Source organism: Dermochelys coriacea, chromosome 7 (assembly GCF_009764565.3).
Source record: "Dermochelys coriacea isolate rDerCor1 chromosome 7, rDerCor1.pri.v4, whole genome shotgun sequence".
Classification (NCBI taxonomy): domain Eukaryota; kingdom Metazoa; phylum Chordata; order Testudines; family Dermochelyidae; genus Dermochelys; species Dermochelys coriacea.
The window spans coordinates 46431119-46454661 of record NC_050074.1 but is presented as its reverse complement, the minus strand read 5'-3'; the positions used below and the strand labels follow the sequence as shown (position 1 = coordinate 46454661).

At 51.1% G+C, this 23543-nt stretch overlaps 1 protein-coding gene and 1 long non-coding RNA gene across 3 annotated transcripts in view; one reads left to right on the top strand and one right to left on the bottom strand.

Annotated features, from left to right (window-relative positions):
• LOC119859412 (semaphorin-3D-like) overlaps window positions 1–23543 on the top strand; it is a 43822-nt gene that overhangs the window by 4378 nt on the left and 15901 nt on the right. Inside the window, exon 2 of one of the 2 annotated variants that reach the window (XM_038411531.2) lies at window positions 16051–16288. The exons of the other annotated variant lie outside the window; for it this stretch is intronic. Coding sequence (XP_038267459.1) covers window positions 16237–16288 — 52 coding nt within the window. The 5' untranslated portion in view covers window positions 16051–16236. The remainder of the gene's footprint in view (window positions 1–16050; window positions 16289–23543) is intronic. 2 annotated transcript variants of the gene reach the window in all.
• On the bottom strand, window positions 1259–19638 carry LOC119859414. The gene is made up of 3 exons (XR_005294201.2): window positions 19400–19638; window positions 17892–18003; window positions 1259–2440 (listed from the first exon to the last, which is right to left on the bottom strand). It is a non-coding gene; the product is annotated as an uncharacterized LOC119859414 (long non-coding RNA).

The following is a 23543-nucleotide window of genomic DNA, read 5'->3' as shown; positions in this document are numbered from 1 at the left end:
CCCCAGCCTGTGCCTATCTGCTCTCATTCACACATGCCCACTCACTTGGACAGAAAGGGCCAGAGCCTCCCCTGGCATGCTGAGCTCTTTCAAAAAGGCTGGCCTAGCCTGCGCTGCAGAAAGCAAGGATGGTTCAGCGGTTAGAGAGCCAGCGTGGGCTGTGGGAGACCTGATCTTGAATCCCTGCTCCGCCACAGATGCCTGTGTGTCCTTGAGCATATCACCTAGGGTATATCTACATTGGTACCGGAGGGGTTGTTCCCAGCTGGTGCAGACATTCGGATGGAGTCAGTGCACTGAAAACAGCAGTGTAGTCACAGTGAAGCGAGCAGCAGCACGGGCTAGCTGCCCCGAGGCCAATCTCATCTGAAATCCCAGGGCCATGCACGCGGCTAACTCACCCAGAGTTAGCACTGGTGTGGTGACCCTAGCTGGAAATTTCACCTTTAGCTCCAGTGTAGACATATCTCTAGTCTTGATCTCAGTTCCCGTCTTTAACTAACACTTCCCTACTGCACAGGAGTGTAGTGGGGATAATTAGATACTGAGGCTCCCTGATACTACTATGACAGGGAGACAGAAGCCCCTTAGGTAGATACCACATACACACACGTCAAGTTGGCCCCACACACCCTGGCCCTGGCTATGCTATTGCTCACTCCAGTGCAAGTGAGCTGATGCTCATTTGTGTTGGGAGCCTTTATGCAGACTTGCCTCCTGCACCCTCAGCACTCTTTGATTAACCCATCTGTGCTAGATTCATTCAGGTTTGACTGATATGGTGTTAAAGGGCTGGAGCCATGGATCCTTCTTTTCCTTAAAATGTGGCTGCAGTCAGAAAAGTGACCCTGCAAAGGACACTGAGGGCTCAAGGTTTATTTTCCTCTCATCAGCTCAATTAACCCTCCCCCCGGACAAATCTTCCTTGGGTTTCAGCTCATCACCAGAATGATCCGGCTGCAGGGCTCCTACATGGGGCTGAACGAAAGGCCAGTTGGGGCTAAAGGCATGGTGTGCATCTAGGGTGACCAGATGTGATTTTATAGGGACAGTCCCAATATTTGGGGCTTTGTCTTATATAGGCGCCTATAACCTCCCACCCTCGTCCCGATTTTTCACACTTGCTGTCTGGTCACCCTATGTGCATCTGCCTCTCAGCCATTCACTAATCCCCAGGAGATTATACAGGCCAAATCCAGTGCTCCTAGCTCAGGAAAATTCACATGGCCTTCTATGGCAGGGCTGCCTGCATAAGGACTGCAGGATCAGGCCCAAAGGAACCACCTAAGGCAAAAACCAGGCAAGATCTCCTCTTTAACTTTCTATTAAACTACAGAGCCTCTCCTTCCTGGCTCAAACCCCAGGGGACACTGCTGAGGTTTGTTCAACAGGTGTCTTTCAGAGGTGGCCGGCTGAACGGTACATTTTATCCCCTGGAGTGAGGCCACTTAGGGAGTAAGAGAGGCAGGCCTGGATGTGCCAGAGGAAAAAGCAGCTCTTCCAAATGGCTGTGGGAGCACGGCCCTGTACAGGGGTCCTGGGGACTCATCCGGAGAGCTTCCCATCAAATCCAGGCTGCAGTTACAGAGCATTCCAGCTGACAGCCTCTGAGAAGAAGCAGAGAGTTAGTGCAGGAACCCCTACTGCTCATTAAAACATTTTCTCTGCCAGAGTCCCCTATGCCTGTTTGTTCTATTTTATTCCCAATTAGAGCAGGAGATTAGGGGAGGGCAGGGAGTGGGCTTCCTTTGGATTAAAAGAAAATACTGCAAAGCTTTGATGTGTCAGGTGGGGGAGGCAGGCGCCCTTGGCTGAGGCAGGGAGCAGCTTCAGGAACATAAGGCCCAGTAACCTCGGCCCAGGGCACTGGCTGGCATCAGTGAATCCATCTAACTGGGTCACTGAGCAAAGCAGCAGGTGACTCCTATGGAAGGATGGCCCCAGCTTTAGGGTTAGGCCGAACTGAGGAGCCAGCAAACTAAGGGCCTTGATCTGCGTAGCTGCAGCACACCCGCACCAACTCGCTTTGGGGCCAAGGAGGTCTTAGCTTTGTGCAGATTAACTTTAGGCAGGAGAAATCCCTTTGAAATATATTTGTAGGAGAGTTTTCAGTGAGTTGAATGCTAGCGTTAGAAACTGGCTTCTTGATAGCCCTGGATAGTGACGTAACCATGCCGCTAGGCAAGCAGCCCCCCCCACTTCCCCACTTGTGAGCAGCTGAAATTGCTGAAACTGTGAGCAAAGGGCCCTTTGTGAGGTCAGGCCATGACCACTAGGACCCTGACAGACCACACACATTTCACAGAGGCCACTGAACGGCCAGCAGTGCCAGTTACTTCTGGTCTCCACCGGACCGTGTCCAGATTTGCTCCAGTGGCCTAGAGGTGAAAGTCCTGTATCCAAATCCTGTGGGCCAGAGTCTTCTCTTAACACCGTCATTCTGCATGAAATGAAGGATCATGAAAAAAATGGGTGAATAAACACTTGCTAGAGTCAGGCAAGTGCTTTACAAGTTACACACAGCTCTCCTGCTGCCCCCAGTCCTGAGCTGCTGCCCCCTGCGATGCCAGCCCTGAGCTCCCCCTCACAGCTCTGCCTCTGCCCCTCAGTCCTGACCTGGCACTCCTTGCTACGCCACCCCTGGGCTCCCCTCACAAACCCACCCTTTTCCTGCCCAATAGTAAAGTGTGACATTGAGACCACCATATTTGTTTTCTGTTTTGACTTGAACAAGGATTTGAACCCATGTTTCCAGGTCTGAGAGGCTGGGGCACTGCAGCAACTCCCACTCCTCTAGATAGGAATACATTTAAATTCCTATCCGCTAGGGCATCCAATGATCTTGAGCAGGGCTGATGTAAAAAGCACTAGCAACAGCACATCATGCCTGGCAATGGCCATCTCTCAAACCCAGCATACCAAGTCGGGAGCCCCCATCTGAATTTGCTGCATTAATCTACAGATTCAGAAAGTCTAATAAAGTGAGTGGTAAAGAGGGACAAACTCCATGGGACTCTGACTTCTTGTACTGAGTGTGAGACCCATGCTGTTATTAGGCAGGTGACAAGTGTCAGTTTCTTCCCAGCGGAGGGAATTTCAGTGTAAAGAGCTCTCAGGAACATAGTGTGTGTGTGTGTGTGTCCTGGAATCTGCAGTGCATTAGGGATCAGTCACACTCCCTGATGTGGGTGGAATAAAGACTCTTTGATACACTACATGGGCACTTTGCCTTCAGCACCCTCCATCAGAGGGTGTCAGCACAGTTCAGACATTAGGACATTTAAATCTCTTGACACCATTATGAATTAAGTCAGTAGTGTAATGACAGTAACTAGGTGCACCACTGCCTTCTGATGGATGGCTCAACTGCATGGGAAAACTCTATACTGCCATCAGCAACTCTCCTTTCTCTGCAGTGGGAAGGGCCGGGTTCTTGGAGCCAGAGGTTGCAAGAAGTTCTGATTAATCACAGTGTGCAACATAGAGACACTGATGAAGTTCCTACATGGCCCTGTGATGCATACACAAGAGGGGGCAGAGTTAAGGCTATCCACACCTTGAAAGCTCTGTTGGCTTGCAGAAAATTGGCAATAACGCACAACGTGCCCTAATCTGAACACCACCAGAATGCCGTCCTGAATGTGGTAGGAGAGTCGTGGGAAGGAATCCCCCTCCTCTGCCCTCTGTGTGGTGTGGATTCCTATGGTCCATCACAGCAGAACTGCCTCTTGTGAGCCTTAAAGAGTAGAGAAGCAGCCCGGCCTCACTCTTTTGCACCTTATGTCCTCCAGAAGGACTAAGCCAAGGGTTCCTCTGATGTCCTTATCTCAGCCCTTCACTTACCTTTTCCTCTGAGCTGGCCATGCATGCTTTGTGCTGTGAATGCTTCCCTGGCTGCACATTCTAAGAGCTGGGTGAAAAGTTGTGTGTGAAATGTCTCAGGCATGCAGAGTTCGCTATGCACTGGCTCCCAACTTGGTCATTCTAAACCCATTTCTCACCAGAGACTCAAAGATACGTCTCCTCTGTCAGGGCTATTTCCAAGCCAAATGCCAACTTCTTCCCACCAGTCGTTTCAGCTGTGGTGTTCTCCTCAAAAAGGTGCAGGATGATTTTTTTTTTAAATCATGGGAGAAACATGATTTATCCTTCTTCCGGTCCTTCAGAATGACTGAATGGCTCTGCTCAAACTGTAACCAGCAAGCGCTCCATTCATCTGCAAGGAGAGAACTTCAGTCCAAAAGCGGAAAGTATAGGAGGTCCCGGGATGCTGAAAGAGGGGATTGGGGTGAAAAGCACGGCACTGCTTGCTGTGCAATAATTAGCACAGAAGCCGGACAGGCGTACTCGGGCACGAGCCTGAGCCTAGTGTGAGGAGCAGGGTACCAGCTGCACACATTTTCTTGCCTTTCAGTCAGTGGTTCACTCAGAGTGGAGATTCTGGCAAACAGCCAGAAAGCAGGCGCGTTGGCTTGTTCCGCTTGAGGTGTGGCTGCCACATACTTATCTCGCGTTTCTGACCCTGGGCTTTGTCTGGAAGAAGCCCAGCCTTCTTCCTCTCAATCTGTCCAAACGCAGCCCAGCTGCCATCCGGCTTAGTTTGCCTTGTGGCTTACCCCCCACAGGAAGACATGCCGGCTGGTCAAGGAAGCGGGAGTCAGGCCACTTCATGCACTGCTCTTCCAAACAGTGGGCTCTCGATGGCGAGAGATCAAGGGTTGACAGTGTGGAGATGGCAACAGTGCGAACCTACCAGATAGGATCTGAACAGGTGGATTGATAGCTAGGGTGGGTGAATCCAAGCCCAGTCCCAGAGGACTCATCCACCGTACTGGGGCTCATGTGATACCATATTTGTGTCTGGCTTAGACTTTACTCTGAGGCATCATATTCACTGGTCAAAGAATCAGTCCTCCTGTTGGACTCAGGGAGGCAGTAAGTCAATCCCAGTTGTAGGTGTAGCCAGGAGGTCCTCATCCAGTCAAGTTGGGACCTTTTCCCACTGCAATGACTGCAATGACCACAGGTACTCAGCATCTGGGGGCTCCCCTGTAAGCTCTTGGGCCAGACCGACCCATGCCTTGCTGGTAGAGGGGAGGTGCAGATGGTACTTCCCTATGCCAGCTTGGCCCACTGCCTCTAGCAGGATTCATCTGCCGGAGAAAGAATGGACAGGTCCTAGAAGGTGGGGATTCGTTCCATGCAGGCCAAGGTCAACAAAACCTCACGATCAACACTACCAAATGCAGACAAGTGATTTGAAAGCATCAGCATAACAGCTCCCCTTGTCTCGCTGGCGGGCAGTGGGCCACGTGCAGGTCTGTGCATTACTATGGCCTGAAATCAGAGTGGGGAGGGATCAACACTACAACGGCCTTGCTCAAGAATAGAAGGTTAGAGACAGAGAGAGCGAGCTGGTAAGTGCGCCCAGCCACAGACAATAGTTTCCAATTATGGGGCTTACAGCCGCTTGTTAGAGGAAGCCAGTTCCTAACCTCTCCTAGGGTGGTGTTAACCACCTTGGCCATCAATGGGCCACAGCCATTCCCCATTTGCTTTACAAGCTGTCTGGGGCATGGTGACACAGAATGGAACCTCAGGGAGCAGAACTCCCAGAGACCTCTCCAGACAGACAAAGATCTGCTCCCTGGAGAGCAGCCTGACAAATCCTGATCCCACTGATTCCTGTCCATGGAACAGATGGAAAATTCTTTTCAGTGCAAGAGAGAGTTTTGCCAGCTGGGATTTGCTGGGTTCTCCGAGTAACTCGGCATAGTTCTGATAGACACAGTTCCATCCATGGAATAGGAGGAAGAAAGAAGCCAAGGCAACCGCCCAGCATATGAAGTGAAATTGACAAACAGCTGAACCCTGGAAGGGCTGTGAACTCTTTACATCATGACATAGAGAGAATAAAAACTGAAGGAAGAGTTCACAAGCCTCAAGTGTCAAAACAGCCATAAAGTTCCCCTGATCTGGACAAGACCTGCTGCCAGGATCTCTGGCATTGAGTTATCGGATGGACGGAGCTGTGTCTGCTACAGTCGTTATTACCACATACCTGGGAGCGGTGGTTCTCCTACCTGGCAGGTAATGAAAGGCAGATGGTGAAAAACTAAAGCAGCTCAACCAAAGGAGGAGCATGGCAGGGGTGTGTGTGCTGAGAGCAGACAGAGCCTGTTCTTCACGTTCCTGGAACTTAGCACACTTCCGTGTTGCCACTTTTGGGAGAATCTGCACAGGGTGATAATTGCGATAACGCATTGAATCTGCCAATGAGGACTGAGGGCATTGGCACAGACTGTTGTGAGGGTCGCAGTGCTGGAGTAGCCAGGGCTACAAGTCAGGACGGATGGGCCCTGGCAGAGGTAGGTGTGAGGAAGCTTGCACAGAATGTGCCTGTTAACATTTCCCCAGTATGAGCACGCAGAATCATTCCCTTCCTCCTGCTCCCCTCCTCTGTCCGCCTTCAGGACTCTGCAACAGGCAGGTTCCTGACTCATATGTATCCTCCAAACAACTGGAGGTTACAGGCACTTTTTTTTTTTTTAAACGTACCATGCATTGGCTGTCCTGCTGTCACATGGGTTCTGGGCCCGCCTGTCACACTCCTGCCTCTTAAGGTCACTTGCACAAGGGATGAGATGTTAAGTACACGTAAGGCTCACACGAACAGTACCTGCCATCCAGCAACCCATGCACTCTCATAGCACGGAGGGCTGTTCCCCTTGCCCAGAAGCACAAGGAGAAACGCAGCAGGGGAGGGAAGTGGGGCAGGGAGGGAAAGGAACTCATTATTTTTGTCTTTGTCATCTCATTTATAGAAAGACGACAGCTGCCTTGCCCTGAGCCCCTGCATTAAGCAGGGAGCAGCCACAGCTGCTGGGGAATCCATCACGCTTCACAGTAGGAACTAAAACCTCCGTGGAATTCATAGAGCATAGAGAGATTTCGGCACACGTGTACATGCAGACAAGTGCACACACATCTGTTTTTACAGAGGCACAGGCATGGGCCCACAGACATAGGTATGCGTCTCTGCACACAGATGTATACAGATGAGTATGTGCCCATGCATACTGGTACCACCCCTTACACATAACACGTACGTGGAGATGCAAGTAGCAGCACACTAATACACCACTCAAACACTCGAACGAATACAAAGAGAGAGGCCCATATCCAGATTTAGATCCAGTAAGCACAGCTCCAGAGCGACGTGCTATACAGTAGGGGGAAGGATGGCCTGGGAATGCCTTCTACTTATGCCCTGAGCAAGTGTGGGACAGACATAAGCTTTAGGTCACAAAAGCTTATGCTCAAATAAATTTGTTATTCTCTAAAGGTGCCACAAGTACTCCTCGTTCTTTTTGTGGGACAGTGGTCATTCATGGCCCTGTCAGTCACCCTTTCTCCAGCAGGCAAGGCCTGACTCAGTGCATGATTCACTTTTGCTCATGGAATTGGGGGGGGCTCTCTGGGTGTGCCTACACTGCAATTAGACACCCACGGCTGGCCCGTGCCAGCTGACTTAGGCCCAGGGGCTGTTTAATTGCAGTGTAGACATTTGGACTCAGGCTGGAGCCTGGGCTCTGGGACCCTGCAAGTGGGAGGGTCCCAGAGTTCAGGCTGCAGCTTGAGCCACCTCAGTTAAATGCCCCGTGAGCCTTAGCCTCACTCAGCCAGCACAGGCCAGCCGCAGGTGTCTAATAGTAGCATAGACATACAATCCAAGTCCCTCTTGCAGCCCTGATGAGTTCCTCCATTTTTGCCCCATCCAGACACCGCAGTCCATCCTCAACACATCCAAAATGGCCAGAGGGGGCGTGGCAGTGCATCCTAATGCTCTCCATCCCTTCCAGCAAGGGCTGAACCTGTCGCTTCATTAGCGACCCCGGCTCCAGCTCCTGCTGATTCAGGAGAGCATCTGCAAGTGAAAGCAGGACTGCAGCATCAGGCCCCCCAGGAGCGTGAAGCCTGGATTTAAGCACAGGATCTGCGGCTAATCCACTCGTGCCTAGCTCTCCCACACTGCAGCGCAATGCCAGCCCAATGCAGCGGGTATCTGAGGAAGGGGGAGTTAAAGGCACTGAGCTCTCTTATCTCAGGCAACCTAAGAGTGAGTCACCCACAACCTGATATAGCAGGAGGCTCCTCTTCCCCCACAGGGATCTTTACCACCCTGTAACGCTCACAGACTATGTGCAACCCCCTTCTGGCTGTCTCCACTGGCTGCTCCCCCGAGCTGCACCCAGCTGTTGACCCCATCATCCTGGGCATAGGCCCATCTAGCTTCCAAATGGGAACATGAGGCCAGCAATCTCCTGCAAATGTGGTTCCTGGATCATTTAGGAAACAATCACGAACCTGCTGGAGCTGTGCAGCACATATGGAAGGCCCTATTAGGCTGGGGGGATGGAGCAGGGAGCATATTGTAATTGCTATTGGTGCCATCATACAGCTCAGAAGGCTCAAGCGCAACATACACTTCCATTTGGGAGGTGATCCACAGCCTAGATCTCGCTGCCAGGATACAGGTTCCCTGAAATTCAGTCGACAGCTCCTTAAGCTCGTTTCCTCCCATAACTCCTAATTACAGCCCTTGGGAGGAATTCTATGGGGTAACCCATTTGTGGTGTTTACACCCTCCACTATAGTGGTCACTTCCACCTGTAGATGGGTACGAATCCCTCAGTCAGGGATCGGCTCTAACGAGGCACATTGAATGATGCTACAGGATGCACAGACAAAGTCACCGAGTCCAGCCCTGCGATCCATTGCTCCCAGAGTGCTGTCTGAGCTGTGGCACAATGGAGCCGCACTGCCCCTGGGTATCTGGGTGGCCAGTGGGATCGGGAACGCACGACTCCGGTCAATGGCTCAAAGTTCAACCCAGGTCAAAGTGACTAAGTTGTAACCATCTGAAGGCTGCTTGGTTCCTATGTGAAAAGCCTGTCCAGTTCAGTGCAGCTCATGGTAGATTGGTATCTAGACAACAGCTGGTAGCTGCAACCTGCAGCAGCATAGCTGGGAAGCTGGCGCTGTTCTACAGAGGACTCTAGTTTTCAGTTTGAAGGGCCGTGCCATAGTTGTGGGGTGGGTGGCAAGCTGTAAACTAGGGGGAGTGCTGCAGGTCGAGACTGAGGTGTATCTGGAGAGACTGTGGGGCGGAGGGAGCAGAAGTGCTGCTGGCCAGGCGGGGGAGCATTAGCACATAGGTGAAGGAGCTGCAGGCAGGCAATGGGTGTGTATGGCTCATCCTGGGAGTCATGACCAGCTCTGCCCAGGGACACTGGTCCTTTTTTATGAGAGAGAAAATTCACCAAACCTTGCCCCCTCTCACCAACTCCAGAACCCACAAAGACTGGCCCGGCTCCCACTGACAGTATCCAGGTGCGTCTTCCCACCCACAGTCCTGGCTCTGAAGCCAGACACGCAGAAGTGCCCTTGCCCGGCCGCCTGCACCCCCCAGCGCGCCCTGTTCCAAACAGAGTGAGAACACACTTGTCGTTCTGGACAGTGATTACATAATGCTGTCGGGAGTGTTTAATTTAAGCTTGGATTCATCATCTGCAGCTTGTTTCCATCCACTGGACCACCCGCTCCCCCCTCGCCCCCAGTAAGTATAAACTCTGCCTAGGACAAGTTTCCTCCGAGAGTATATTTGGGAAGAGGTTATAGCTTGGGGCCGTTATCCCTCTACAGGGCAGCCCTTGCTTGGTTTCTATCCTAGGGTGGAGTGGAAGAGAACCTGCGAGGCCGCATTGACGGATACTGCTGGGAGAAGGATGCCTCTGCTGGAGTCCTCGTTGATATGGGCAGGGCACTTCTGCAGGAAGCAATGCCTGCTGCAGGGCCCCTAGTTAACACGTGCTGGGGGTGGGGCACAGAAGCGCCCATAGCTGCATGCCCAGTTTGGCTGTGTGGAGAAGCTCAAAGTGCCACTTTGGCATGGGACACTGCTGTGTGGGAAGCCCACTAGGGACCCGTGCTTCCAGCATAAGGACTGCCATCGGAGGGGAGAAACCGGTGATCCAACTTTAGTTGAAAATGATCTTTGACATTCTGTTTCCAGAACTGGAAGGAGCCCCTAACAAAGCAAATGCCAAGCTGGGGGAGGACTACCCCGCACAGACACCATGGAAGCTAACTTCACTGCAGCCCTTAATCGCACAACCCTGACTGCCACAACGTCCCTGCCCATGCCCCTCAGTCCTGACCTGCTGCACTAATAGTGCCACAAACTTAGGCATTGCTGCTCCTGAAGGAACGTGAAGCCTGGCATCCTGCCTCTGATGCTTCTGGAACCTTGTAATTTCCCCACCTAGCTACTGTAATGAGGGTGCTCCTTTTATTCCTTTAAGTGCCTAGACCCTTTTTGATTCTGAGTATACTGTTTGCCTCAATAACATCCTGCAGCAGGGAGTTCCACAAGTTTCATTAAAGACTACTCAGTAGACACTGGAGCAAAAAGACAGACAAGGGCAGTAGAGGAAAAAATGGCTTTCCTAAGCCTTTTGCACTGTAAGAAGGATTTATAGCCCACAATACCAGGGCAAAGAAGCAGTGGCTTGAAGCTGCCTTGAATTAAGTCCTGGGATAGTATAGAGCAGTAGTTCTCAACCAGGAGTACGTGTACCCCCTGGGGGTACTCAGAGGTGTTCGAGGGGGTACATCAACTCATCTAGATATTTGCCTGGTTTTACAACGGGCTACTTAAAAAGTACGAGTGAAATCAGTACAAACTAAAATTTCATACAGACAATGGTTTGTTTATACTACTCTATATATACACTGAAATGTAAGCACAATATTTCTATTCCAACTGATTTATTTTATAATTATATGGTAAAAATGAGAAAGTCAGCAATTTTTCAGTAATAGTGTGCTGTGACACTTTTTATGTCTGATTTTGTAAGCAAGTAGTTTGTAAGCAAGTGAGGTGAAACTTGGGGGTACGCAAGACAAATCAGACTCCTGAAAGGGGTACAGTAGTCTGGAAAGGTTGAGAGCCACTGATATAGAGGGAACAGGGAATCCATTTTTGTAACTGTGCTTCCTTTGCCCTGTCCCTTTTAGCAATGACTGCCCACCTGCTTTGGATTAAATATCACTGGCTGTTTCCTTGCAGACTTTGGGGCCACATTCATGGCTAGCACAAGTAGGTGAAAGTCTCCTGGACTCATATCCTTATAGCAATAGTGAACTGGCCCTCTTGCAGGGGAGGGCAGTTGTCCTCTATATTTGGATTCATTTTGCGGCCTGATCCCAGCAGGAGTTTCCCTTGAATTCTGAGACGCAGGATTGAACCTTGGCACAGGGTATCCACCAGCCCCCTTTATTTCATCCCCTGAGGGTGGCATGTGAAACACACCAGCTCCCCCCAACAACCCACAGGGCTGTGGTTCAGGCGCAATCCTAGGCTGTAGAGGGTCAGGGCTCTGCTCCATCTGCCCCTCACACAATCTACACACCTGGCTCCTCCCACTGCTCAGCGCTATCCCCGACAGGCACATTCCCATTTATAGCAGCCTGCAATTACAGCTAGCGTTTTCCCAAGGCTTCCAGCAACCAGTGAACACTGGCAGGCGTCTCAGGCCAGCCCCAGCCCTGGCCTTGTGATGAGCACTGGGTTTGCTCTTCCCAAACCCCTGGGGGAGGATGTGGGGAGCATGCAGGCTGAGCTCCGCTGTCTCAGCTTCCTGGCCAGGATGCTGGAACATGTGTAGGTTTTAGTCCATCAGGAAAGGCCAGGGTGCACATACACCCAGATCACAGGAGAGGCAGCTCCAGGCCCAGAAGGGGGAAATGCAAGCATCGCTGTATGTAGAGGAGGATATAATATATCACATGAGAGAGAACATCGGTACAATTTACTCTGGGGGTGGGGAGACTCATCAGGACAGAATGCAGTATGTGCCTTTAGCTGCCACCCTCTATGCCGTTATCCAGGGCAACCTCCCTGCCTAGCGGTGCTCCAGGCATTGCCCTGGCCCAGAAGAGCCACTATGGTGGGGATACACCTGTTGCTGCTCCTGCATGGTACACACACACACACACACACACACATACACTCTCCCTCTCTTCACTACTGTTGCTCATTTTATTTGTTGCCCCTGAGCCTCTCCTCTTCTCCCTTGCAGAGGGGACAGGTGGCCCAAGCAGCAGCCGCTCTGGGGGGATGGCAGAAAGAAATGTGGTCATGAGGGTGGAAAATGGCTCTTTGATGCCAGCCTCTCAAAGCCCCGGCACTGAAGTGGCAAATCAAAGGAGAGAGAACAGTAAGGGTCTGGCTACACTGCAATTAAAAGCCCACAGCTGGTGCACGCCAGCTGACGCAGACTCCAGAGGCTCTGGCTGAGGGGCTGTTTAACTACTAGAGGTGTGGTCCTAGAGCCTGAACATCTACATCATCCACCCATGAATTGTGGGAGACATCCTCCGACCTTTCTGGGTGCGTGGCGGGGAAATTGTGGGAAGGGATTGGAGGACTAGAGGCACTCAAGCAGTATTAGCCTGCATCCACATGACACTGTGGGCATGTTAGCAGCTGTCGGGGGTGGGGTGGGGGGGTGTGTGTTCTCTCAGGCTGTACCCATCCACCCCCCCGGCAAGCCAAACCAAGTAAAAAGCACTGGAGTTAAGGGTTTGTGTGTGACAGACACGTCTGCCCCGCTGTAGCCACTGCCTACACCAATGGGAAGGGATTCTCCTGTTTCAGGTAACCCACCTCCCCAAGAAGTGGTAGCTAGGGCGGAGGAAGCATGGTCTACACCAGGGATTAGGTCAGCATAGATCAGTCTCTCAGGGGTGTGGATTTTTCACCTTCCTACTGTAGACCAGGCCCCAGTACTGCAACCATTGTCACATTGCTTGCACACATGCCAGTGCTGCTGCAATACAAGCCTATCTCTGCAGGACACTCCCATGCACAGGGTCTGGCTGCCTTGCCATCTGGGAAAGATGCAAGTGGTACCTTTTTGAGCAGGCTTTTCAATAGCTGCAGCCTGCAGGCATTAGATTCCTCAGCTAGTGCACTCTGTGATCTTAGGATTCCTCAAGGACAGAGGTGACTATGCTGAGTGAAGGAGGACACCTGCTCCCCATTCCTTGGAAGCTTGTTTGGCTCTGCTGTAAAATGACCTGAAGTCCTATAGGATGGCACCTAAACATATAGGCCATCCTAAAACATCATTAACAATGCTACAGTGCAGCACTGTGGCAAGTCCCTTCCCTTGCACCTGGGTTTACTTAGCCAGCTTGAGCTCTACAGAACAGGGATTGTCTCTGCATAGGCATAGCACAACAGGGCCCTGATCTTGGCTGGGGCCCTCAAAGTGCTATTTTAATAGCAAATGAAGTAATGAAGAAAAAAGAAAGGAGGAGGGTCCAGGGAACTACAGAGCCACTCAGCCTCCCTTAGTCCCTGGAAAAATCATGGAGCATGTCCTCAAGGAATCAATTCTGAAGCACTTAGCGAGGAAAGTGATCAGGAACAGTCAACTGGATTCACCAAGGGCAAGTCATGCTCGGACTAACTAATTGCCTTCTATGCTAGATGACTGCTCTGTGGATGAGGGGAAAGCAGTGGATGTGTTATTCCTTGACTTTAGCAAAGCGTTTGATACAGTCTTCCACAGTATTCTTACCAGCAAGTTAAAGAAGTAAGGCTGGATGAATGGACACAAGGTGGATAGAAACGGTGCTGGATCGTCGGGCTCAACAGATAGGGATCAATGGCTTCATGTCTAGTTGGCAGCCTGGTATCAGTGGAGTGCCCCCATGGGTCGGTCCTGGGGCCGGTTTTGTTCAATATCTTCATTATGATCTGGAGGATGGTGTGGACTGCACCCTCAGCAAGTTTGCAGATGACACTAAACTGGGAGGAGTGTAGATACGCTGGAGGGGTAGGGATAGGATACAGAGGGACTAAGCAAATTAGAGGATTGGGCCAAAAGAAATCTGATGAGGTTCAACAAGGACAAGTGGCAGAGTCCTGCACTTAGGACAGAAGAATCCAATGCACCGCTATAGACTAGGGACTGAATGGCTAGGCAGCAGATCTGCAGAAAAGGACCTAGGGGTTACAGTGGACGAGAAGCTGGATATGAGTCAACAGTGTGCCCTTGTTGCCAAGAAGGCTAACAGCATTTTGGGCTGTATAAGTAGGGGCATTGCCAGCAGATCGAGGGACGTGATCATTCCCCTCTATCCAACATTGGTGAGGCCTCATCTGGAGTACTGTCCAGTTTTGGGCCCCATACTACAAGTAGTATGTGGAAAAATTGGAAAGAGTCCAGCGGAGGGCAACAAAAAATTATTAGGGGGCTGGAGCACATGACTTATGAAGAGAGGCTGAGGGAACTGGGATTGTTTAGTCTGCAGAAAAGAAAAATGAGGGGGGGCTTGATAGCTGCTTTCAACTACCTGAAAGGGGGTTCCAAAGAGGATGGATCTAGACTGTTCTCAGTGGTAGCAGATGACAGAACAAGGAGTAATGGTCTCAAGTTGCAGTGGGGGAGGTTTAGGTTGGATATTAGGAAAAACTTTTTCACTAGGAGGGTGGTGAAGCACTGGAATGGGTTACCTAGGGAGGTGGTGGAATCTCCTTCCTTAGAGGTTTTCAAGGTCAAGGTCAGGCTTGACAAAGCCCTGGCTGGGATGATTTAGTTGGGGATTGGTCCTGCTTTGAGCAGGGGGTTGGACTAGATGACCTCCTGAGGTCCCTTCCAACCCTGATATTCTATGATTATTAAGCAATGATTCTGCCACTGACTTGCTGTGTGGCCTTGGTTTTCTTTGTGCCTTTCCATACTGATTGTACCCCCCTCCCCATCAGCCCAAGGAGCCTGACCCTCAGGTTTAAAGCCCTCTTTACAAGGAGTTCCATAGTTCAGAATGCTCCTGATTGGGTGGGGCTGTGAATTGGAATGGGAGGGTGGGATTCCAGCCCCACTCCTATAGGGATCAGCTGTCAGAGAATTGATGGAGCTGGAGAATTGATTCCCTTTAGGTATTGCCTAACAGCTTGCCTACAGGGGGGGATTTGCACTGCTCTTCCCACACCGATGCAACACCACACATGCAAGTGGTTTTTACAAAGGTGCAGCATGCCTGTACTGGGGTTTGTCCCACGACTCCTCTATTGGTGCCAGAACCCTAACAGAGTGCAGGCCTGAGTTTCTATTGCCTCTGATGTAATTAATTTCTCAAGCCCAAGCCAACAAAACCGAGTGGGTTTTATTTTTTTTTTTAAGATTTTTTTTTAATTTTAAATCAGATTTTTTTATTTAAAATCAGACATTTTTTATTTTGTTACTTACATTATAACGTTTTCTTTTTAAAAATAAACCTATTTAAAATCTGATTTTAACCCAAAATATGTTAAGAGCCGAAACTTATTGGAGTTTAGTTGTAAATGCGAAACATGCTTGATAAGAGATGTTTATGTAGCCAAAAAGTTTAAAGTAGTTTTTGTTAATAAAAATAAGATTGTATTTGCTGTTGTGTGTTTAATTCATTTCCAGTTACCATCCTAATGCAGCTCGGCCCAAATCATGAGCCAAAAGCTAATTCTGTTGTAAATAAGCAATATATCATTCACCATTTCCAAACATACTAAAAGCATACAAGTAACAAGAATCTGAAAATAATAAGCTACAGAATTGCTTAAGTAAATGTTTATAGTTATTGTGTACCCTCCGACATAGCAAAAAGTTGTAACATGTCTAGTGCAAAGACTCTATTTAGTTTTTAAATCAATATGTTTTAAATTATAGCATCAACCTATGAGAATGCACATTTCTTTAGGAAGTAACTAAAGTGCAAATGGAAAATTGATTATAACCAATGAGTTAATCAAGACTTCCAACCTGATGATTGAAATCATGATTTCAATCACTGACTTCAATCACCTTGACTTAAATCAATCTCCCAGGCAGCAGTGAGAACTGCAGGGGCTCAGCACATGCCTGCCAAGAGCCCAGATTGTTCAGCCCTACTAAATGCATGGCCAAGAGAGATGCAGAATTCCTTCCTTTCTATTTTCAGCTGGAAGCGGCACCAGAATCTCTCCCAGCAGAACATGCTCCCAGGAGGGAGGAGCAGCTTTTCCCTGCTGAGACAGGAGCCTCCGGCCAGAGAATTCCACCAGCATGTCAGCCCTGTCTTTAGCAGGCGGCACCTCTCCACTGCCCCTGCCCTGCTGACTTGGATCTCCTCTGCTGAGCATTGGGAATGGCGGTGCCTGGAAACGAGGTGGTCCCTCGCCTTCGCCTCTCGTACAAAGGTAGGGGGGAGCCGCGGGCTGATCAGCCCTGCAGTCGGAGCCAGGATTTCCTTGGGGTTCATGCCCTGTTCAGAATGATCTAGAAACATCATCAGGCAGCCAAGCTGACTGGCAGCTAGTGAGGCCAGGGATGGCGGGAAGGGTGGGGGGGAGGAGGATCTGGACTACAGTGTTTGGGGGGGCCAATATCAGCCCTATGATGGGGCTTCTTGCCCTGCAGTAGTTGTGGCCAGTGAGGCACCAGAACCCGACAGAGGCTGAGCTCAGTTGACTGCAGTATGGCCTGGGGGGACACCAGCATGGCCAGAGAGCTAGAGAATGGCCACCACCCCAGGGGCTCCGGCAATGCCCATCTAACTGCTGCTGTCAGGGATGGGGGTTGGAAAGGGAATGCCCAGAGCGGAAGTCTTGGGCTGCCCCTGGGGCACAGGAGGGGGTCTAAAAATACCCCATTTCACCCTGAGACTCAGCGTACAGTGCTTTATAATGTTCCATGTACTATGTAACACACAGGGTCAGGGGTCAGTCCTCGCCTTGGGGAAACGTCACACCACTGCAGGAGGCCTTTGGCAGCCCCTAGCTACACAGGCCACGCAACAAAACACATTGTTCATTGCATGGGGGAAAGCGTACGGACTTCAGAGTGAGGGCGGGAACAGAGTCAGCCTGTGTTTACCTGGGAGGAAGCATGTCTAGTGTGGTTAGAGCAGGTCATTGGGAATCTGGAGATCCAGCTTCTGCCACTGACTCAGTGCGTTGCCTCAAGTGAGCCACTTAACTCAGCTGTGTGAGGCTCAGTCAACCAAGACCCAATACATGGATGCAGAAGGCTGTATTCCCTGCCCCCTGTGGTACAGAGCTCTGTGGGCTCCCTGCAACCCCACCCAAGGACTCTTATGGTGGGCCAGGGAGGAACTGGGGAATCTGCAGGCTATACAGCTCTGCTGCCCAGCACCCTTCAAGGAAGGGGCAATGGCAGCCCAGAGAGCCAGCAGCAGCTCATTGCTGCACTATGGCCTGGGGCAAGGATTCCTACTCAATGCCCAGTCTGTTTACTCCAGCTGTGTGGGTGTGAGTGAGGATTCACCCTTCGTGCTGCCGGAGTTTTAGCTCTCATCGCATCCCCAAATTCTTCTCTGTAGAGTGAGAGGGGAGTTCACACACCACAGCGTCAGCCCTCAGCCTCTCTGCTGAGGCTCCCAGTGCAGCAGCTGATTTGTGAAATGGGCACACATCCACAAGGAACTGGCCTGAAACCCTCAGCTGGTCTCACAAAGGGGCCACCAGACAGGCATCACACCAAGTTCCTTTTAGGGACATAGGGATTGCCAGACCGGCTCACACCCAAGGTCCATCTAGCCCAGCAAACTGGAGGCCAGCACCAGATGCTGCAGAGGAAGGTGCAAGAAACCTCCTTGTCCCTGGTAGTGAGAGCTTGGCTCAAACCATGGGGGCTAATATCACTTCCAGAAGTTTTGCTGTCATCAGTTATGTTAACTAGCTAGCCTCGTTATCCATATAGACAGTTCTTAACAACTTCCTGGGACAAGACAAGCTGATTGTACATTGGGGGAAAGCTTGGGTCAGTTTTGGATTTCCCCACCTTTCCATTTCATTGACGGTCCTCTTGTTCACGTGTCATGAGGCAGAACAGAAGTTCCCTGTCTCCTTTCTCTATCCTTGTCCAGGTTTCTTCTCCACTCTGAACTCTAGACCTGCATGAAAGACCCCCTAAGCTTATTCTTACCAGCTTAGGTTAAAAACTTCCCCAAGGTACAAACTTTGCCTTGTCCTTGAACCCTATGCTGCCACCACCAAGCATTTTAAACAAAGAACAGGGAAAGAGACCACTTGGAGAAGTCTTCCCCCAAAATATCTCCCCCAAGCCCTGAACCCCTTTCCTGGGGAAGGCTTGATAAAAATCTTTACCACTTTGTACAGGTGAACACAGACCCAAACCTTTGGATCTTAAGAACAATGAAAAATCAATCAGGTTCTTAAAAGAAGATTTTAATTAAAGAAAAGGTAAGAGAATCACCTCTGTAAAATCAGGATGGTAAATACCTTACAGGGTAATCAGATTCAAAACACAGAGAATCCCTCTAGGCAAAACCTTAAGATACAAAAACAGGAACATACATTCCATCCAGCACAGCTATTTTACCAGCCATTAAACAAAGGAAATCTAACGCATTTCTAGCTAGCTTACTTACTAACAGAAGTTCTGAGACTGCATTCCTGATCTGTTCCCGGCAAAAGCACCACACAGACAGACAGACAGACCCTTTGTTTCCCCCCACCTCCCAATTTGAAGGAATCTTGTCTCCTCATTGGTCATTTTGATCAGATACCAGCGAGGTTATCTTAGCTTCTTAACCCTTTACAGGTTACAGGATGTTGCCTCTGGCCAGGAGGGATTTTATAGCACTGTATACAGAAAGGTGGTTACCCTTCCCTTTATATTTATGACAATCCCATTCATGGTTTTATAGCCTTTCATAGACACGTAGGGCTGGAAGGGACCTTGAGAAGTCCTGCACTGTGGCAGGACCAAGCAAACCTTTATCACATCCCCTCCTATTCATCTCCTTTCTAAGGGGACAATCCCAATCTTTTCAGTCTCTTCTGAAGAGAGCCATTCCAGGCCCCTCCCTGAACCCCTGCTAATTCTGCAATTGGGCCACATCTGCCCTTGACCTTATTTCAGCTAGTGACATAAAGATGATGATTTGTCTAGTTATTTATACTGCACTCATCACCGGGGTATGCAAGCACCCATCCTAATGGCACAATATTTTGATGCCACAGCTACTGACAACAATCTTACATTCATGTACCACATAGCCCCTTTCAGTCAAAAGGATTCTGAAGCATTTTACAGACTCTGTGGAGGGCTCCAAGGCCCAACAATGAAATGCAGCCACCTCTGGTATAGAATGCACTAGCTCGTGAACAGCACACAGAAAAACTACACAACAGCTTAGAGGATGGGGAGTGAAGACTAATCTGCATAGCTTACTCATGAGCTGGGATCCAGCCAGGCTGCTGGAATTCAGCATTCCTGCTCTCAGGAAAACCAGCATGGGCTTGTAAGGCAGAGGCCCAACTCACCAGCCAGTGCCTCCGAGACCTCGCAGCCTTCACTGCCTTTCAGTCCCTTTTCTTCAGGACTTGGCTTCTGCTTTTTCCAAGTAAACCAGTTTAACCTTAGCTCCACATGTAAATCAGGCCCTTCCCCTGACCCAGGGTCTCCTGCTTGGCAGCTCTCCCACGCCCCAGGCTTTTTGGGAATTCAGGCAAGCTGCTCTACTCCCTTCTGCTGGAGATGGCTTTACACATTCAAGCAGCCCTTTATATTCCCACAGGCCTGGCTCTGAGTCACAATCTTCTCCTATGTGACCCCCTTCAGCTGGGCTGGTGGGCTGAGCTCCCACCCCCTTAAAGGACCAGCTCAGCCTGAGACAGAGCTCTTTAATGACAAAGTGGTCAGGACGCTCTCTGATTTTCACCCAGCAGCATCATAGCACACCCTAGCTTCATGCTGGGCCATTGGATCAGTGCAGACACAGATAAGCACCACTTACCGAACTGCCCCACCAGCAATGCTACCGTAGCCAGGCTTCTTTGGAGGCCTCCCGTCCAAACTCCAGCCAGGCACAAGCCTGCTTAGTTTACACTAGCTGAGGACAGTGGTTCTGCTGCAGGAAGAACTCGGATGACGATGGTGGCATCAGGGCAGAGGTGAGGACCACGGGTGGCAGGGCAGGGCGGGGATGACATCTGTGACCATAGGTCTCCTCTCACTCCCAGAGAAGAGAGCCTGTTGCTGGGCTGTCTAACTGAGGTGCAAGGGGGACTTAGACTGGATGCTCATCAAACACAGAGCTGCCCAAAACTCTGTCTCCTGGACGCCAAGCCTGAGGTAATGGCCCACTGGCTGCGGTCTAGGGGTGATGCACTCTCAGTACAGAACTGACTGGGCAGCTCCTGGCACTCGTGCCAGGAGATGGCTTGGGGGTTTGTGGGGAGCCACCAGAACTCGGGCTTGAAACCAAGGACCACAAGGGAGTGGGGGGAGAAGTGGGCCCTGGTCAGGGCTCACTGCACACACTGTCTGCCATGCAGCATCCGGTGAGGAAGCACAATACTCCAGAGCAGGTCACTGCTGGGCGATTGCCAGCATCGATAACACGTCTCAGAAACACAATGGCTAGATCTTCCTTTCCTTGGCCAGGCGGGAGCAGAGACTGTTTGGAGGAGAGGACTGAGGAGGGCTTCCTTCTTCAAAGCCAGAGCGGCCCTCGTGCTGTGGGCAGAGCTGGGAGAGGAAGCTCCAGCCTCAGGCCGGCTTGGGGACAACGCAGACAATGGCAGGAGGTGTGACTCACAGCCCACTCGTCGCAGGGTCAAGGCCACAACGGCCTGACAAGTTTAGGTTTCAAAAACCCCAGAGGAAAGAAACCTCCCAGACTCCCTCCGCCCCAGAGCCTCTTGGGAGCCGAGCTATCGTCAGAGCCCCGCACGGGGGAGGGGCGTGGGCTGAATGGGGATGGGGAGAAACACAGACAGGCTTTCGGAAAGGAAATGACAGACCTAAGGCAGGGAGAGCAAAGGAAGGATGGTGCACAGGGGAACACGGCGCAGAACAATAAGGCTAAGCAGTAATGTGACCCCTTACACCACGATAACGCCATCGGACGGCTTATAATAGAATGCCAGCCTCTCTGAGCAAATCCACGCAACTGCTCCTGTGACAGGCGTGGGAAGGCCTGAATGAGGGACCTCCAGAGCTGAAAACATGAGCTGCCTGATCTCTGGGGCTGCATGCAACACCTCGTATCCCATTGATAGTCACAGAGGGGGACCTGTACCACATGCACATCAATAAGTTACATTACTGGATGGGAAGCACTACCAGCGTCTTGGTGTTTGGCCTGCGCTGATCGGCATTCAGAAAGTAAATGCTACTTCAATCTGTTTCAGACAGGCCAGCGTTGAAGCCAGCTGAAATCCTGGACTGGGCTGTGTCTTTCTATCTGGGATGGCGTCGTTACTCTGGGCTTACGTATCAGCAATGCAGTTACACCTTAACGCTGCGTGATCTGCTCTTAACATAGAGGGCTGAACGTTCCAGGTGACTGGACGCTGGCTACAGAGCCCTTTGCCTGCAGGTCACTGGTTCACAGATTGTTAGGGGCTGGACGTTGTTACCATTGGCTGGTTGGTTGGTCGTGTAGGCGCACAGTGTGTTCATGGGCATCATTCCTGTTCCCAGCAGCCAGTTATCAGTATCACACACCACTAAGTGGCCCCAATGGACTCCTTTCACACTGGCCATGGGAGCAAAAGGCTTGATTCAATCCAGACTGTTGCCGGGCTTTTGGGGTGTTTCGGCTCAGGGTTTCAGCGCTGGCCCGTCTGCGATGGGAGGAGAGAGAATGCTCTCCGAGAAGAGCAACACTTCAGGCCTGGGAGGCACTCGGATGCCCTCGTGGTGAGCACAGTTCAGGGGAAGGTTGGGCAGAGATGCTTAGCAGGCTGCAATGGTTATGGGGGACCTGGCCAGGAATGTAGATATGCTTGAGAGGATAATGATGCCTCATCTGCAGATAAAGAGCCACACACAGTGGGGATCTCCCTGCTCCACCCCTTTCCCAGCCCCCTCAGACTTCCTGTTTAACTGATCAGTTCCCTGCCCAGGTTTGTTTCATGAGTGGGACAAACTGGGTCAGATTCCTACCCACCTCTGCATGAAGGGAATGGGACAAGCCAAGCTACAGGGAGGAGGATCTGAAACTAGAGATCATGGCAATGGACTTAATGCTGCAAGTGCGGGACAGTTCATCCAGCCTGGGAGCCAGATTGAATCTTAGCCCCAAAGAATACAGCGGGCCTGAGCGAACCCCACCATGAATCCTGGCTGACCTCTCCCCTGCCCACGAGGGATGGCAGAAGGTGAAGCAGTGCTAATGGGAGCGTCCTGGGCTCTATCGCCCTAGGGATCTTATTGCATTACTCTGGTTAATTAAGCAGGGTGGGGGAGTGTATTGGATAAACCTTTGACCTGCCCCTGCCCCTCACTCTGTTCTGTATCCTCAATGGACCTGGCCTACATTTCACTCTGGGTGAGCAGGGTCAGGGGAGCAGCCCTGCCTCCAGGGAAACATCCAGCCTTTTCAGAGGCTGGTGAATGCCTTGTGGCTCTGGGTCCTGCCCAGCTCCCGCCTGGGGTCACTCACAGGGCAGCGATCATCAGCTTGGGGGAGGGCGAGTTCCCCGCTCTGGCTCATTCAGACTGTGCTCACCTGCCCCGACAAACACTGGACTCTAGATTCCCTAGGCAGATTTGAAAAGTTTTGTCCTTGGCATGGGGGTGGGGAAAGCACACAGAGGTCGTCAGGCTGCAGCCAGGTAAACGGCATTGGAGATACAGCTAGCAAGTGACGATGCCAGCCATAAGAAAGTGCACGGTGAAGAATGCCTCCCCTGGCTAGTTATAGGACACTCCCAGCAAGAATGGTTAGTGGCAAGGAACTTCCCTGGCTCGCTGTATATGAAATGACAGGCCCGGTCATTAGCCAGACTGGGCTGGGCTGAGCCGGGGAACTGATTTGCCATTGAACTGCCTTGACTGAAGCGCTCTCTTTGTACAGAGTCTGAGAACCAGTACCTGCCTGCTGCAAATGCTGCGGCTGCTCCTTGCCCTGCTGGGCTGAGCAGATGTCAGTGGAATTTCCAGCTCGCTGCAGGTGTCCTGAAGAAAAAGAGGTCGTGGCTTCCTCTGTCCCCTGGAAATGGGGTGACAGGGAAAGAGAAACAGTCTGCAATCCCATGGCCTGTTTTAGCATGTCTCTCCATGCATCCCATCTCAGGCACCCGTGCTCCCACATACACAGATCCACACCTACACAGACACATGCTAGCTTGCTTGCTTCCCAGCTGCATTTCTGGTGCAGTCTGCTCAGCCACAGCCAGCCAAGTTCATCCCATCTTTGTGGATTTCAAGGTCCTGCACAGATTCTCCCAGACCTAGGACTCGCATCTCATCTCCTACGCATCCCCATCCCCCCTCACTCAGCCACTAACGCCTGCCGCCTGCCTCGTCTCCTCTCTTGTTTCCTTCTTCCACTCCTGTCTTCCAACCTTCCTCCAAGCCCCCTCAGCCTCGCATGACCTCGCAGTGCAGTGGGCCAGCACTCTCGCCTCAGTCAGATTCCTCCAAGAGACATAGGAAAGTGATCGGTTAAGGGTTTTA